The sequence below is a fragment of the Odocoileus virginianus genome, chromosome 4, assembly GCF_023699985.2.
Source record: "Odocoileus virginianus isolate 20LAN1187 ecotype Illinois chromosome 4, Ovbor_1.2, whole genome shotgun sequence".
NCBI lineage: Eukaryota > Metazoa > Chordata > Mammalia > Artiodactyla > Cervidae > Odocoileus > Odocoileus virginianus.
In genome coordinates, this window is record NC_069677.1 from 13,622,901 (window position 1) to 13,641,769 (window position 18,869).

The 18,869-nt window shown below is 41.1% G+C and overlaps 1 protein-coding gene across 2 annotated transcripts; it reads right to left on the reverse strand.

Moving 5' to 3' along the window:
- Nucleotides 1-11,005: 11,005 nt before the first annotated feature.
- Nucleotides 11,006-11,308, reverse strand: LOC110134929 (ribosomal biogenesis factor-like). 2 transcript variants are annotated; one of them, XM_020889669.2, is made up of 2 exons: nucleotides 11,186-11,308; nucleotides 11,006-11,068 (listed from the first exon to the last, which is right to left on the reverse strand). In XM_020889669.2, the coding sequence occupies exons 1-2, from the start codon at nucleotides 11,306-11,308 to the stop codon at nucleotides 11,006-11,008; spliced, it is 186 nt and encodes a 61-aa protein (XP_020745328.1). The 2 variants fall into 2 exon arrangements, with proteins under 2 accessions (XP_020745328.1, XP_020745327.1); XM_020889668.2 differs by having other exon boundaries at nucleotides 11,006-11,308.
- Nucleotides 11,309-18,869: the final 7,561 nt, after the last annotated feature.

Here is an 18,869-nt window from a genome sequence, read left to right on the forward strand (position 1 = left end):
AACTCCCAGTGCTTTCATCTCTCTCCCTCCTTTCTCTTGGCAACCATAAGTCTGTTCTCTATGTCTATGAGTCTGTTTCTGTTTTGTAGATAGGTTCACTTGTGACATATTTTAGATTCCACATATAAGTAATATCATATAACATTTTCTTTCTCTTTTTTACTTACTTCACTTAGTATGATAATCTCTAATTTCACCCATGTTGCTACAAATGGCATTATTCCATTCTTTTTCTGGCTGAGAAGTATTCCACGGTGTACATGTACCACACCTTCTCTATCCATTCATCTGTCAGGGGACATTTAGGTTGCTTCCATGTTTTGGCTATCGTGAACAAGTGCTGCTATGAACATAGGGGGGCATGTATCTTTTTGAATTAGTTTTGTTTGAGTATATTCCCAGGATTGGGATTGCTGGATCATACGGTAATTCTATTTCTAGTCTTCTGAGGAACCTCCCTACTGTTTTCCACAGTGACTGCACCAATTTGCATTCCCACCAACTTCATGAGAGGCTTCCCTTTTCTCCACATCCTCTCCAGTGTTTATTATTTGAAGACTTTAATGATGGCCATTCTGGCCAGTATGAGGTGGTAACTCAGAGTAGTTTTGATTTGCATTTCTCTAATAATTAGTGATGTTGAGCATCTTTACATATGTCTACTGGCCATCTGTATGTGGAGAGACAGACTTTTGAAAGCATTGTTTGAGCACCTGGGTCCAGGTTTGCCTCACTCTGTCCAGGGGATTCTCTAGGCAAGAATACTGGAGGGAAATGCCATTCCCTTCTCCAGGGGATCTTTCTGATCCAGGGGTTGAACACAAGTCTCCTAAACTGCAGGCAGATTCTTAACCATCTGAGCCACCAGGGAAGACCCCTTTTTGAGTATATGAATCAATAAATTTCCCTTTTTGCTTAAGCTAGTATTTATCACTAAAATTAAAAGAATCCTGATTATTCCAGGTTATACTTTAAATGGGGCTTCCCTGGTGGCTCAGATGGTAAAGAATCTGCTGCAATGCGGGAGACCTGGGTTCAATCCCTGGGTAGGGAAGATCCTCTGGAGAAGGGAATGGCAATCCACTCCAGTATTCTTGCCTGGAGAATCCCATGGACAGAGTCTGGGGGGCTACAGTCCATAGGGTCACAAAGAGTCAGGCATGACTGAGTGATGAACACTATACTTTAAAATGCTTGTGTAAATTATCTGGAGGAGGGTATAAAAATGGTGGGCAACAGAGATAAATCCAAAATGCTTGTGTAAATTATCTGGAGGAGGGTATAAAAATGGTGGGCAACAGAGATAAATCCACGAACCTATGGACACCTTATTTTCGACAAAGGAGGCAAGGATATACAATGGAAAAAAGACAACCTCTTTAACAAGTGGTGCTGGGAAAACTGGTCAACCACTTGTAAAAGAATGAAACTAGAACACTTTCTAACACCCTACACAAAAATAAACTCAAAATGGATTAAAGATCTAAATGTAAGACAAGAAACTATAAAGCTCCTAGAGGAGAACATAGGCAAAACACTCTCCGACATAAATCACAGCAGGATCCTCTATGACCCACCTCCCAGAATATTGGAAATAAAAGCAAAAATAAACAAATGGGGCCTAATGAAACTTAAAAGCTTTTGCACAACAAAGGAAACTATAAGCAAGGTGAAAAGACAGCCCTCAGATTGGGAGAAAATAATAGCAAACGGAGCAACAGACAAAGGATTAATCTCAAAAATATACAAGCAACTCCTGCAGCTCAATTCCAGAAAAATAAATGACCCAATCAAAAAATGGGCCAAAGAACTAAACAGACATTTCTCCAAAGAAGACATACAGATGGCTAACAAACACATGAAAAGATGCTCAACATCACTCATTATCAGAGAAATGCAAATCAAAACCACAATGAGGTACCATTACACACCAGTCAGGATGGCTGCTATCCAAAAGTCTACAAGCAATAAATGCTGGAGAGGGTGTGGAGAAAAGGGAACCCTCTTACACTGTTGGTGGGAATGCAAACTAGTACAGCCACTATGGAGAACAGTGTGGAGATTTCTTAAAAAACTGGAAATAGAACTGCCATATGACCCAGCAATCCCATTTCTGGGCATACACACCGAGGAAACCAGATCTGACAGAGACACATGCACCCCAGTGTTCATCACAGCACTGTTTATAATAGCCAGGACATGGAAGCAACCTAGATGCCCATCAGCAGACGAATGGATAAGGAAGCTGTGGTACATATACACCATGGACTATTACTCAGCTATTAAAAAGAATTCATTTGAATCAGTTCTAATGAGATGCATGAAACTGGAGCCCATTATACAGAGTGAAGTAAGCCAGAAAGATAAAGACCATTACAGTATACTAACACATATATATGGAATTTTGAAAGATGCTAATGATAACCCTATATGCAAAACAGAAAAAGAGACACAGATATACAGAAGAGACTTTTGGACTCTGTGGGAGAAGGCGAGGGTGGGATGTTTTGAGAGAACAGCATCGAAACATGTATATTATCTAGGGTGAAACAGATCACCAGCCCAGGCTGGATGCATGAGACAAGTGCTTGGGCCTGGTGCACTGGGAAGACCCAGAGGGTTTGGGTAGAGAGGGAAGTGGGAGGGGGGATCGGGATGGGGAATACCTGTAAATCCATGGCTAATTCATGTCAATGTATGGCAAAAACCACTACAATATTGCAAATAATTAGCCTCCAACTAATAAAAATAAATGAAAAAGAAATAGTGGGCAAATAATAAAACTGATATTAATTTTTTTAGGTAATAAAATGTCAAACTAATGGGAATAATTCTGTAGGGAGATTGTGTGAAGCCATATTAGTGGTAAGAAAATTGATTGTTAGATTTAGGTTTCAGTGTAGCAAATGGCTGGTAACACATTTAGGAAACAATAACTTAAATTCTGTTTATAATATGACAAGTGTACAGGACAGAGAATGAGAGGCATTAAAGGCTCTTTAAGAATATATTTGCCAAGCATTTTCCAGGCAGTACAGTGGTTAAGACTCTGCACTTCCATTGCTGGGGGTATGGGTGATCCCTGGTTGGGGAACCAACATGTCGCTTGGTGCAGGAAATCAAAGAGAACATATCCTGCCAAAACACTATTGTTGCCACAATATATGGTATAATATGGAGTAGGAAATGGCAACCCACTCACTATTCTTGCCTGGAAAATCCCTTGGACAAAGGAGCCTGGCAGGTGACAGTCTATGGGATCACGAAAGAGTCAGATACAACTGAGCAACCAAAAGAAACAACAAATAGCGAAAGCTAACACAACATTGTAAGTCAACTATACCTCAGGTAAAAAGTTAAACATACACATACACATGATTCTGAGAAGTCCACAGGCTTTTCCAGACTATCAGAGACATGTGCAGCATAAGGAAGATTAAGAGTCCCTTGAGGACCCACCAGTCATCTGACGTTCTCGTGGTGTTTGAGAGAATGGCATTGCCTTGCTTCACAACTCTTGCAAGGATCTCAGTTACCAGACACTTCCCAGCTCTTGGAGAGGCAGGGTACCTCCTCATTTTGAGGTGCAGAGGACACAGAGGATTGAGTTAGAGCAGAGACTGGTAAGAAACATGCAGAGAAGCAGCCTAGGTAGTCAGGATGAAGTTGGGATGATAGGAGTCATCTTCCAGGCAGAGCAGCAGTGGACACATCCCTTCCTTGGTTGCTGCTAGCAGACTCTATCCTTGGCTCTATTCTCTGATTTCATCCTGGAGCACTGGACACACTTTTCAGACTGTCAGACAATGCTTAGGTCTCTTCATCCTTGCCCAGCTCTTTAGAGGCCACACAGTCCTGAACCAGCTTACTTGGCCAGTCATTGCTTTGTCTCAGCATATAACCATTCAGGGAGCAGACTGATCACCCTGAGACTTTGGATCCCTCAGTTGGGGCTCCTAGTCACATGGCCCAGGGGCCAAAGTCTCTGCCAAGCTGAGGACCACACCAAATAGTTGTGCTGGCTCCCTGCAAAGAGCACTGAGCAGAGGGGAGGAGTGGAGGCTGAAATCTCATTTCTGTTTTAACCCTTGGACTGTGCATCTCTTCTAAGCACACAAAGATATTGCATAGCAGAAGCCCTTAGCCAGAACAACTGGTGGTATTTTCCACCTAGTAATGAATCCTTCCCTAGATGTTTTACTTTGCAGTTTAACCTTCATAGAATCGTTTTAGGCTTCAGGGGTGCTGAAGGTCTGAATAGTTACTTAAGTAGTCTTCTCTCCCCAACCTCAAATATCATATCCAAATCCCTTTTAAATAAAGCATACATTTAGGTTCTTACATTATGCCTGCAGCAATCTCTCTCTCTGTGTCTCTCTCCTTTCTAACTCATTGCTTGCAGTACCCTCATGGATTAGCTAAGAAGTACATATAAATTATCTTTAACTTTTTATCTAATTCATTAAGAATATCTCTGGTAGACACAATCAACAGAAAACGAAACAAACAACTGCTTATACTGAAACATTTAAAAATCTGTTTTTACCTAAAAATTAAAAAATAAAAATCTTCTAGATGAAATTAAGGCCTGTAAAATTGGAGTAAGAAAATCTGGACTTGATCAAAACAATGGCCTCAAAGGAAAATTCACAGTGGGTGTGTCAGTTAAAGCATTTTCAGTTTCAAGGAACAGAAAGTTCAACTGAACTGGCTAAAAAGGGGCAGTGGAAGGGGATTTAATGGCTTGTATAATAGTAAAATCCATAACTAGCTCATTCATATGTAATTTAATCAGGGCTTCTATTCAGTTTCCATGGAGACCTATAGGTCCTGTCCTCCTCTAAGTGGTGGCTTAGTCCTCAGCCAGGATTCTACCTCATGGCAACAAAATGGCTGTGGTGCTTCCCAGCTTCACATCATCATATCACACTAGTCAATGGAAGAGAAGAGAACTGCTTTCCCCGAACACCCCACCAAAAGTCTTTTTCCAATCTCACTGACCTGAATTAAGTCACATCCTACCTCCTGCAATAACAGTTCACTGGAGTTGAGATTTTGCTGATGACCCCTGACTTAAGCCATGGTCCTTTCTTAAGCCAGGGATGGGGTTAGCTTTCCTCACATCCCCTGGATTGGCTGGTGGATATATGGTTCCCAGACAAAAGTTGGGGTACTCACCAGGTATCAGGAAATGGATGGGGGATGGGGGGACAATCACAATGTCACTGAACATGGCAGATATTTTAGTAAAATTTGATATAGACCTGATACAGATAAAGAAACCAAGAAATGAGACAAAACTAAATTTTAAAATTTAAATGAAAAATAATTGATCCTTTAAAAATTATTTATTTGTTTATTTGGCTGCACTGGGTCTTTGTTGCTGCGCAGGCTTTCCTTTAGTCATGGTGAGTGGGGGCTACCCTTCATCGCTATTGCCAGGCTTCTCACTGCTGTAGGTTCTCTTGCAGCAGAGTGCAGGCTCTAGGTGTGCAGGCTTCAGTAGTTGTGGTTCCTGGGCTCTAGAGCAGAGGCTCAGTAGTTGTGACACACGGGCTTAGCTGCTCCACCGCACGTGGGATCCTCCCAGACCAGGGACTGAACCTGTATCCCCTGCATTGGCAGTCAGATAAAAGAATTGATTTGAATAAAGATTAAAAATGGATAAAAATGGAAATGTTGCAAATGAGTGTCATAGAAAGATGATCAAGAAATTAAATTGATTTGGTGGTGTTTGTTCCAGAAAACACATTCCTGATAAAAATTAACCAATGTTGGTATTATTTATTTGAATTGCTAGTATTGAAAAACTAGCAGAAATATTCTTTAGCCTCCTAGTGATGACTGCCTTTTTGAGGTGCCCATGAGCCATCTCATTAATATTCCATTTTGGTTCTGGGACTGGCAATAAATTCAATGGCTGTGATGTGTGGAAGTGAATTTGCTCACTGTTTTGAAAATTGTAATAAGTGTCTGTCTCCAGAGGTTTGTCATTTAGACAATGCCTTAAGGATAATTCAACTGGAAGTCTCCTGATACTCTGGAAAGTAATTTGTCTGGTTAGATTCTTGGAATTCATTGAGAAACACTGGGAGTGTCTTTTACAATTTTCCCTTTCACCTCGGATAAACTTCTTCTCTGGGCCTTTCTGTTCTAAGAACATTCCCTGTGACACAGAAAACAGAAGCAAAATACAAATTGAGTTCCTCTTTCTCTCTGTCACCCACCAACATGACAACATTGACCACAAATATCGTATCCTTTTTTTGCTTCGAATATGACTTTATGAAGCACTTTACAGGCCTCAATTCACGAGAGGCTTTCACTTTCTCAAAAGCACATTAGGCAGTTGTTCCACCTTCTTGAGCTCATCATTGTTTCTGCTCTGCCCTGTCCATCTAAGGCTTACTTTCTCTTACAATCAAATAAGCAAACATATATAATATAACTGTGCGGTCTCTTTAAGTCCCTTCTCCTTTTTCATTGATTTGAGATTTCACAGGTAAAAGGAGATGTTCTTAAGAAGATACCAAATTCTTGAGCATCTTTCTCAAGTTTCAAGCCATGGAAATGGAAAAACAATTCTTTTAATTGTTAAAATCTGGGGAACACATTTAACAGTGTCCTAGCATTTCTCTATCACAAACTTTAAGAAGACATAGTTGCTCTTTCCCAAGGTTCCTGTCACTTCCACTCTGCCAACCAATTCCTCCTTTTGGCCAAATTTAGGTTCAGAGTGGCAGTTCCCCTTATTACTTCCTCTGCTCTTTGGAAGATGAAATTGTCAGCAAGCAATAATATCAGCTAAGGTCTATTGAGCTCTTGACGTGTGCAAGACACCTTTCCTAGGAGGAAACTGAGGCCCAGAGAGACTAAATACCTTACTCAGGTTCATCCACCTGGCAGGTGGCCAGAGTCTGACTCCAGAGCCCACGTTCTGTCCCAGGTTAAAAGTGCATATTGCCCAGTCTAGTATGAGCTGTGTAGACTTTCAGCCAGCCTGAGGAAGAGCTCCTGTCAGCATCTCCCCGCCTCCACTCCGCTTTTGTGACGTGGAGAGGCTTTGCTCCATTTCCTGCATCTGTTGTGGGAGCTGTGGTAATTCCCACCGCAACATCCTTTTTGGATCTCTCCCCTCCTTCCACCTTCAGCTTTAGGTCCTTGTGACCTACAACCCAACACCCTCTTGGTTGTTGAGTTTTCCTTACCAGGGTTACCTGACAGGGTTCCTTCGTTTCCTCCCAGGATGTCTGCATCCTCTCCACTCACCAGTCACTCAGAGAGGCTTTTCTTAAACACCTTTGCTTCCTCTGCCTGTGGGCCATTTTGCACTCATTACAGACTTTGCTGGCAAAAGGATAATGGTGGCACGTCCGTGGGGGCCATCTGCAGTTGGTGATGGGTTTCTAAGCAGAAAGGTTATCTCCTGTGGATCATCCTTTTAACCCCTGGAGAAGGAAATGGCCACCTATTCCAGTACTCTTGCCTGGAAAATTCCCTGGACAGAGGAGCCTGGTGGGCTATAGTCCATGAGGTCTCAGAGTCAGACAAAACTGAGCACACATATGCACACACTCCTTCAAACATTTCTGCTCTTTTTATTTTTTTATTTTTCTAAATTTAGGTCACCTTTGAGAGTGCTTCACCTTTTGGGCTTTTTAAGTTATCTTATTTCAATTAAACTGCTGACCAAACCTGCTTTCCTTTCCATAGCCATTGAAAGTATATCTGACTTTACCCTCAAGTAAAAACCTAATAATGATAATAAAAACAACTAACACTTATTGAGTTCTTAAAATACATCAGGCTTTGTTCTGAGAGCTTACAGTATTAATTTATTTAGTTTTCTCGGAACGATTCTATGAAGTAGCTACCATTATAATCAACAAATGAGGAAACAGAGGCACAGAGAAGCCATACAGCTACTGAGCAGCTCATTTCTACTGAAACCTAACACGGAACAAAGCCTATATGAATCTGTTTCTTTTACAAACTTCTGTTAATTATATTCAGCCAATCTGTATGATTGAAGGGATCCTAAGATGAAAAAAGTATCATTTCATTGAAATGGCCTTAAATTCAGTGTTACCAAATTTAACCTATAAACCACTATAGACAGTATATTAGAAAGTATTACTTTTCTGTTAACAATTCCAATTATAGTATTTGTTATTAAACTTATATAGAATTGTAGTTTTAGGATAGCTTAAGTAGTAATTATAATCTAAACTATAAACATTTCTATCACATAATCATAAACTAGCTCTCTCAATTCTTATTTTTAAAATTTGGTTTCACATTATTTCACCTATAAAAATTTATTGGTTATTAATTTTTTCACGAATATTTTTTACATGTTTCAAATATTTCAGTTTTTCCTCTATTATTATCAAGTTTGGGGCCTACATTTCACTCCTGTTCTTTTATGTGTTTCCAGGTCTAACTTATCCTAACGTATACCCACCAAAAAACATCATCTCAGAATAAAAGACACTGCTGTCTCTGAAGATAATTCTATCACTCTGTTCCTTGAGTGGGGCTTCCTGGGTAGCTCAGCTGGTAAAGAATTCATCTGCAATGCAGGAGACCCTGGTTCAATTCCTGGGTTGGGAAGATCCCCTGGAGGAGGGCATGGCTACCCACTCCAGTATTCTTGCCTAGAGAATCCCCATGGACAGAGGAGGCTAGCAGGCTACAGTTCAAGGGGTTGCAAAGAGTTAGGCACAACTGAGCAACTCAGCACAGCACTTGAGGGACATACTTCGAGGATGGTGGGTTATAATTTTTGACTTGTGCCAACTGAATTGCATTCCTGGTTTCACTGGGAATTCAGCAGCTTTGCTCACAGCTACAGGTAACGTCTTACTCTAACAAGACTTGTTGCTGTCACTGCTTTATGCTAATTCCAGAAAAAAGCCTATTTTACTTTTCCAAATCCCAATATCTCCTTGTTGGTTGTTAGTCACTAAGTTGTATCTGACTCTTTGCAACCCCATGAACTGTAGCCCACTAGGCTCCTCTGTTCATGGAATTTTCCAGGAAAGAATTCTGTAGTGGGTTGCCATTCCCTTCTCCAGGGGATCTTCCCAATCCAGGGATTGAACCCAGGTCTCCTGCATTGCAGGCGGATTCTTTACCAGGTGAGCCACAAGGGAGGCCCAAGAAACTGGAGTGGGTAGCCTATCCCTTCTCCAGCGGATCTTCCTGACCCAGGAATCAAACCGGGGTCTCCTGCATTGCAGGTATATTCTTTAACAACTGAGCTATCAGTGAAGCCCCAATGTCTCCTCTATGCCCCTGCTTCTCTCCTTTGCCCATCACCATTTTCAACTTTCAGAGTTTTTCTGTATTTTCTTTTCCTATTTGAAAAATGAGTTAGAGTTCCTGACTGCAGGCAATAGAAACTGATTCTGGCTCACTTGAGCAGGAACGAAGTTCTTGGAAGGATAGAAGGTGGATGTGAATGTGAAGGCTGGCCATCCAGAAGAGCAAATGGGCAGCACCAGAGAGAGGTGGACAGTTGTAACCACAGCCATGGTCATGCCACGGGGACAGCCTGGTTGGAAGGCTGCATCACTGCAGCTGCAGAACCCTGTCCCTGGCACTGTGGCCACTACTGCTCCAGATACCACGAGCTGCAGCTGCCACCCCTGGAACAGTCAGCTTCTTTACATCACTTGCTCCAGACCCATGGTTCTTGGTGCAGATTCAGATGGTTGAGCCTGGACTGTGCAGTTGTGTTCTAATTTCCAAGGGATATGGCTCTGTTTCCTACCAAGACCGTGCAAGAAAAGGTTCCCCTAAACAGAAAGGGAGTTTGGATACTAAGAACTCCTCAAAAATAGTCCAGCAAATATTGACTATTACAGAACCAAGTTCTAGGTGTAGAATCCTCTTTTTCCCAAACAGAAGAAGGGAGTTATTTCTGCTCTCAAAAGGATGAGGGCCTCTTTCTCTTTAACAAAGAATACCAGCTGCCCAAATTGTTCTGAATTATACAATTAATTTACAGATTTAAGTTATATAAACATATATGTATTTGTGTACTTATATCTGTCTTTACATTATACTTACAATGTAATAATTAACACAAAATAACAATATCATTAATATATATTCATGATCTTCTTGTGGGATCTTAGTTCCCCAACCAGGAATTAAACCTGGGCCTCAGCATTAGAAGCACAGAGTCCTGACCACTGGGCCTCCAGGGAATTCCCAAATAATTGTATTTTAAGTAAGAAATCTATAACTTCAAAAATCTTTAAAACATTTAAAAACATTTAAACAGGTGTTAGGGTGACTCAGTGGTGAAGAATCAGCTTTCCAGTGAAGGAGACGTAGGTTTGATCCCTGGTCGAGAAGACCCCATATGTTGTGAAGCAATAAGTCCATGCACCACAACCACTCAGCCTGTGCTCTAGAGCTTGGGAACCATAACTACTCAGCCTGCGAACCTTGGAGCCTGTGACTGCAACAGGAGAGGCCACTGCAACAAGAAGCCAGAAGAGTAGCTCCTGCTCCTCCCAACTAGAAAAAAAGCCCATGCAGCATTGAAGACCCATTACAGCCAAAAATAAATAAAATTAAAAAATAAACAGGTGTTAAAGGGAGAGTTCAATAATGTTGAAATCTTTTTACTTTGAAAAGCTAAATATATATTATACATATACATATATACATGTATATATACATATATATATATATATATACACAAGAAACACTCAAAAGCTACAAAGGGAAGCTCTGCTCAAATTCAAGAGAGTATGGTTAAAATTTTATGTCACTCTGTCACTTAGTATAATCTTTTCAAGACTTAAGATGTTGATATTTGCTCTTATATCCCATCTGCTTTAGAGTGCAGTAGTCAGGAAACATGGTGTTTTACATAAATGTATTTTCCAGATAACTGAAAAGTATCAATTTAAGCATTAATTTTTTTAATTCTGATTTTTTTTGTATAAAACATTTAATTTATTCATCTTTTTGATGCATTACCAGTGTATTACAACTGAGGCATTAATCTTGTGGCTTCATCAACATTAACTAGTATGTTTTCATGACACTGCTGAGAAATCCGCTGTTTCTGCAGAGGTTCAAGGGAAAGGCCTTCTGAGAAGTTTGAAAGTTCCTTTTGTATGTTTACAAAAGATGTATTCACTCTGTTAACTTTTTCATCGTTTACAATGTTTATCTTCTTAAGGTTAGTGGTAACCGGTTTTGCTTTATTTTTAACCTTAAAGGTTTTTTGGCTGGCTATATGGAATACATTCCTGGACTTCTGTCCTCCTGGTTTGTTCTTGGCCATTGTCAGGCCTCTGATACCCTCCTGTAGCTTCTCAAGTTCCAGGTGACGCCATCTGCACACACAAGATCCAGGCTAATTTTTCTGTTTTTTTCCCACTGTGCAGCTTGCAGGATCTTAGTTCCCTAACCGGGGACTGAACGTGGGCCACGGCAGTGAAAACACTGAATCCTGACTATGGGACTGCCGGGGAATTTCCTAAAAAATTCTTAAGTCATACGAGATTCTTATACAAAAAATGAAGACTATAGATTCTGTTTTTTTCTAGGTTTATTTATTTTATATAAAAGATCTGTTGAGCTATGACTCATATTTTTGTTGTGTAGACACTAAATCGTGTCTGACTCTTTTGCGAGCCCATTGACTGTAGCCCGCCAGCATCTTCTCTCTATGGGGTTTCCCACTGAATACTGGATTGGGTTGCCATTTCCTTCTCCAGGGGATCTTCCTGACCCAGGGATCCAACCTGCGTCTGCTGCATTGGCATGCAGACTCTTTACCAATGAGCCACCAGGGAAGCCCAGCATCACTCATATACTAAACACATATTAGATATATGATTCAATGTCTTTTTAAAAGCATACTAACAGAGTTGTGCAACCATTACCACAAACCATTTTAGGACACTGTCATCATTTCAAAAGGAAACTCTATACCCATTAGCAGTCTCTCCTCAACTTTCCCCAAATCCCCAGACTTAGGTAACTACTAATCTTTCTGTTTCTATAGATTTGCCTATTCTGGTCATTTCACATAAAAAGAACCATAGTATGTGGTCTTTCCTGACTGACTTCTTTCACTTTGTATAATGTTTTCAAGGTTCATTCATGTTGCAGCATGAATCAGTACTTCATTCTTTTTTATGGCTGAGTAGCATTGCATTGGGGCTTCCCAAGTGGCTCTAGTGGTAAAGAATCTGCCTACCAATGCAGGAGACACAGGAGACTTGTGTTTGATCCCTGGGTTGGGAAAGTCCTGTGGAGCAGGAAATGGCACCCCACTCCAGTATTCTTGCTTGGCAATTCTATGGGCAGAAGAGTCTGACCGGCTAGAGTTCACGGAGTCACAGAATCAGATGTGACTGAGTGAACACAGAACACAGCATTTCATTGTGTGGATATATTGTATTTTGTTTATTCATTTATCCCTCAGTGGATATTCGGGTTGTTCCCATTTATTGGCTATCATGAACAATGCTGTGATGAATATTTATATGAAGGTTTTATTGTGGACATATGTTTGCATTCTGGGGGAGTCCCTAGGAATGAAATAGCTGATTTCCCTGATAGCTCAGTTGGTAAAGAATCTGCCTGCAATGTGGGAGACCTGGGTTCGATCCCTGGGTTGGGAAGATCCCCTGGAGAAGGGAAAGGCTACCTACTCCAGTATTCTGGCCTAGAGAATTCCATGGACTGTATAATCCATGGGGTGGCAAAGAGTCGGACACGACTGAGGGACTTCCATTTACTTATGCTAACTCTATGATGAGCTGTCAAACTGCTTTCCAAAGTTTATGCATTAGTTTACATTCCCATCAGTGGTGTGTAAGGGTCCTGATTTCTCTCCATCTTTGCCAGTACTTGTTATTTGTCTTTTTTCATTTTAGCCATCTTTGTGGGTGTGAAGTGGTATCTGATTGTGGTTGAGTTACATTTCCCTGATGACAAATAATGTTGAATGTCTTCTCATGCTTATCGCACATTTGTTTATCTTCTGGAGAAATGTATGTTCATATCCTTTGCCCATTTTATAATTGGATTTTTATCTTTTAATTACTGAGCTGGAAGATCCTCTGGAGAAGGAAATGGCAACCCACTCCAGTATTCTTGCCTGGAAAATTCCATGGACAGAGGAGCCTTGTAGGCTACAGTCCATGGGGTTGCAAAGAGTTGGACACGACTGAGCGACTTTGCTTCACTTCAAAAATCCTTTATATGTTACTCTGTTCTTGATGGCTTAGAGCCTTCTTATGGGCATCAATGACTGAGGTTCACTGTGATACAGAGGAGCTTTCATGGGTTGATAGACCCATGCAGAGTTGTCTGATCTATAGTAAAAGGCAAGGTGAGGGCTTCCCTGGTGGCTCAGTGGTAAAGAATCCACCTGCCAATGCAGGAGACACAGGTTCAATCCCTGACTGGGAATATCCCACATGCCACAGAGCTGTGCTATTGATCCTGTGATCTAGAGCCTGAGAGCCACAACTACCTAGTCCACTCAATGCAACTACTGAAGCCCACAGGCCCTAGAGCACGTGATCCACAAGAGAAGCCCTCACACCACAACTAGAGAGTAGCCCCTATTCGCTGCAACTAGAGAAATGAAGCAATGAAGACCCAGCAAAGGCAAAAATAAATAAGTAAATATTTTTGAAAAGGCAAGGTGATGCTACCAGAGAGAACTAAAAGGCACTTAGAAGCACATGTCTTTATACATTCATGTATATCTTTTTTTCTTATTCTCTCTGCTATCACCTCTGTTCTCAGAGCTGTAAATATTTATGATTGATTACCCTAGGCAGAGGCCCAGAGTACTCAGCTTCTCCCATGAATGATGTGTCTGGGCTTGGAGACAGCTTTCTTCTGTGTTTGGGTAATTCTGTTACCTGGGAATCTGACTTCCAGAGGAATTAGAGGCATTTTACATAAGTAGAGATAGTATACTGGATAGGGGAGGATTAATTGGGACAGGTTTTGAGGAGGTGATCATTAGTGAAATGGAGAAGGAAATGGCAACCCACTCCAGTATTCTTGCTCCCCAATAAGGTAGTGATGATAACCTGGCAGAGGAGAGGAGAGTCCTATAGGAAGGAATTTGCAAGATGTGTGTGGGAATTGCCTCACTGGTGCGACTGACATTGGTAACTATGGCAAGAAGCAATGGAGAGGAAGAGGCTCCTTCAGAGTGGTGAAGGCTCTATACCCAACTCTTGAACTCATTGCCAGCCTGATAACAGTTGGTCAGATAGGTCAGGCTTCCTCTGGTTTGATGGGGTGAGGAATAAAGAAAGATCACTCCACCCTGCCTCCCTGCGCTCCCCCACCCGACTCTGTCGACCCCGCCCTGCCCCCAACTTGTGGCTAAACTGCCCAACTGCCAATTAAAACCACACTTCCCAGCATGCCTTGCACCACCCAGAACCCCAGTCCCCACCATTCATTCTGCTCCCCTGCTAAAAGGAGCTCTAGCAAATAAACTGTGAGATTCAGGGCCTCTTGCTCTCACTCTCGGAGGGCCTCGCCCTGCTACCTGCCTTGACTGTGGCTAAACCTGCTACCACTTGACAGCAAACCACACTTGACACCAGCACAGGAAGGAAAACGGGGCCCACTGCCCTCGGTCTCTGTCAGATCAACAAGCTAGGGCTGCTTCTCCCACAGCCTCTGCTTCTGGGCCTTCCACCCTTCTTTCCTCCCTCCCAGAGTCTCAGGAGACCCAGGGGGCTCCTTTGCGGTCTTATCACTGACATGTAGAGCCTCTGGGGGTAGGTGGATGAGAAATGTATCGAGGGGCTTTGGACCTGCACTCTGTGACAGTTTGCACCTTGCCTCCGTGCCAAGGCCTCTCTGATGTCAGTCACCCAGGCCTCCTCCCCCAGGCACTCCTCTACAGGATCCTCAGGATCCTGCTTCTACCTCCAGGCCTGCAGCCCTCCCTGATCCAGGAAACCCACCACCACCTTTTCGCTTCTTTAGCCTCCAGAACCTTGCCTTATGGCTATGCCTTTCATCCTGCTGCCATTCTAGAATGTCACAGCTGTTGGGAAACATGCCCATGCTGTGGGACCAGCCGGCTTCAATTCTAATACCGATGCACAATTCTGAAATCCAAAAAGCTCTTAAAATTAGAGGCTTTTTGGTGAATTTAACACAAACTCGTTCGATTGCAAAACCTGGCCTGAACCGAGAAAAGCCTATTTTGTTCCCTTTATCTTTTGTCCACTTAATGTGAATACGTACTTAGGTTTGTGGCCAAAATGTTAGTGTTGATTTGAGGATGTAGTTCTAGATCCCATTGGAGAAAATATGTAATATATGGTATATATACCATGTAACCATGAAAAATTCGGACTTTTGAAACACTTCTGATCCCCAAATTTTATGTACTGTAATGCCATACAAAATAGAACTGGATAACTAACTGAATAGAATTGGATAATCCAAGTGACAATAATATAGAGCCAATCAAAATCACGTCCATGAAAATTTAGGGACATAGGAAAGCAATTCCAATGTATTGTTAAGAGCATGCGGAATGTGATTTCAACTTTTTTAAAAATTTATTTATTTATTGTTGGCTGTGCTGGATCTTTGTTGCTGCTCAGGCTTTTCTCTAGTTGCAGTGAACGGGGGCGTCTCATTGCGGTGGCTTCTCTTGTTGCAGAGCACAGGCTCTAGGCACACACGTTTCAGAAGTTGTGGTTCCTGGGCTCTAGAGCACAGGCTCAATAGTTGTGGCCAAGATGCTATGTTGCTCTACGGCATGTGGGATCTTCCTGGATCAGGGATCCAACTCGTGTCTCCTGCATTGGCAGGAGGATTCTTTACCACTGAGGCACCAGGGAAGCCCTCAACATTGTTTTTTAAAGAAACATATAGCCCATTCATGAAAAAATGCTTGACCTGCAATACACCATGTTAAAGGTGAGCTGTCTCTGTGGTTGATTTTCTTCTTTTTAGCCTTTTCAGCATCTATGTAATACTTTTATAATCAGAAATTTAAAACAAATCAAAACCATAGCTCTTACTAAAAACAAGTGGGTACTGACATTTTCTACTGTGTGATCAATCTGAGCCCAATTTTCTTTTTAGTAAATTGAGACCATTAGTACCTACTTAATTAAGTTGCTGAGGGACAGCGTATGTACCTGGGTGGAAGGTAGCTATGACTATGGGCTTTGCGTCAAGGTGCCTTTCTCCTCCACCTGGTGAGGGTTGCCCACTGCCATTATGCAGTAGTGCAGACCAAGTCCCCCACATGTTGCCCACTGTTTCACAAGTGGGTTCTTATGAACAAGGATGATCAACAGTCCTTTTGGGTCTTTCTCTTCCTCTGCCTGTCACATTGCCTTAATATCTGCCACATGCAGAGGGTTCGCCACTTTACCAAGGTTAACCCCCTCTTAGAGACTTGATCCCATCTCCACTCATTTCTCCCTAGCCTGTTCTGCCAAGGAAATAGACATATTTATATGGCACATCACAGTTCATCAAGGGTGTTCACATACTGGTCCTTCCCTTTATGACCTTAATTCTTTTAAAATTTAATTTATTTTTATTGAAGTATAGTTGATTTACAAGGTTGTGTTAGTTTCAGGTATCAGTACAATGATTCGGTTTTATATGTATATATATATTTTTTCTTTTTAAAATTGAAGTATAGTTAGTTTACAATGTTGTGTTAGTATCAATTGTACAACAAAGCGATTTCATTTTATATATATGCTTATAAATTCTTTTTCAGATTCTTTTCCGTTATTGGTTATTACAAGATACTTGAGTATAGTTCCCTTCGCTATACAGTAGGTCCTTGTTGTTTACCTATTTTATATGTAGTAGTTCGTACATGTTAATTCCAGACTCCTAATTTATTTCCCCCACACCCCTATTCCCTTTGATAACTGTAAATCTGTTCTCTGTCTGTGAATCTATTTCTGTTTTGTAAATAGGTCCATTTGTATCATTTTTCAATTTCCACATCATATATATCTATTCTTTTTCAGATTCTTTTCCACCATAGATTATTACAACATATTGAACGTAGTCCCCTGTGCTATACAGTAGGTCCTTGTTGTTTGTCTATTTTATATACAGTAGTGTATATATGTTAATTCCAAACTCCTAAGTTAGCCCTCCTCCATTCTTTCCCCTTTGGTAACAATAAGTTTATTTTCTGTGTGACCTTAACTCTTGAAAGAGCATTTGTCTCTTCCTGGGCTTATTTTCATGCCTTGTCACTAATTAACCAACATGTGGCAACCTGGCTCCTGACCCCATGACTCTGCCACAACTGTTCTTTTTAAGATTGTTCTTTTCATGTGTTTGTTAGCCATCTGTATGTCTTCCTTGGAGAAATGTCTGTTGAGTTCTTTGGCCCATTTTTTGATTGGGTCATTTATTTTTCTGGAGTTGAGCTGGAGGAGTTGCTTGTATATTTTTGAGATTAATCCTTTGTCTGTTGCTCCGTTTGCTATTATTTTCTCCCAATCTGAGGGCTGTCTTTTCACCTTGCTTATAGTTTCCTTTGTTGTGCAAAAGCTTTTAAGTTTCATTAGGTCCCATTTGTTTATTTTTGCTTTTACTTCTGAAATTCTGGGATGTGGGTCATAGAGGATCCTGCTGTGATTTATGTCGGAGAGTGTTTTGCCTATGTTCTCCTCTAGGAGTTTGATAGTTTCTGGTCTTACATTTAGATCTTTAATCCATTTTGAGTTTATTTTTGTGTATGGTGTTAGAAAGTGTTCTAGTTTCATTCTTTTACAGGTGGTTGACCAGTTTTCCCAGCACCACTTGTTAAAGAGGTTATCTTTTTTCCATTGTATATCCTTGCCTCCTTTGTCAAAGATAAGGTGACCATAGGTTCGTGGATTTATCTCTGGGCTTTCTATTCTGTTCCATTGATCTATATTTCTGTCTTTGTGCCAGTACCATACTGTCTTGATGACTGTGGCTTTATAGTAGAGTCTGAAGTCAGGCAGATTGATTCCTCCAGTTCCATTCTTCTTTCTCAGGATTACTTTGGCTATTCGAGGTTTTTTGTATTTCCATACAAATTGTGAAATTATTTGTTCTAGTTCTGTGAAAAATACTGTTGGTAGTTTGATAGGGATTGCATTGAATCTATAGATTACTTTGGGTAGTATAGCCATTTTGACAATATTGATTCTTCCAATCCATGAACACGGTATATTTCTCCATCTGCTTGTGTCCTCTTTGATTTCTTTCATCAGTGTTTTATAGTTTTCTATGTATAGGTCTTTTGTTTCTTCAGGTAGATATACTCCTAAGTATTTTATTCTTTTTGTTGCAATGGTGAATGGTATTGTTTCCTTAAAGATGCTCAACATCACTCATTATCAGAGAAATGCAAATCAAAACCACAATGAGGTACCATTACACGCCAGTCAGGATGGCTGCTATCCAAAAGTCTACAAGCAATAAATGCTGGAGAGGGTGTGGAGAAAAGGGAACCCTCTTACACTGTTGGTGGGAATGCAAATTAGTACAGCCACTATGGAAAACAGTGTGGAGATTTCTTAAAAAGCTGGAAATAGAACTGCCATATGACCCAGCAATCCCACTTCTGGGCATACACACCAAGGAAACCAGATCTAAAAGAGACACGTGCACCCCAATGTTCATCGCAGCACTGTTTATAATAGCCAGGACATGGAAGCAACCCAGATGCCCATCAGCAGACGAATGGATGAGGAAGCTGTGGTACATATACACCATGGAATATTACTCAGCCATTAAAAAGAATTCATTTGAATCAGTTCTAATGAGATGGATGAAACTGGAGCCCATTATACAGAGCGAAGTAAGCCAGAAAGATAAAGACCATT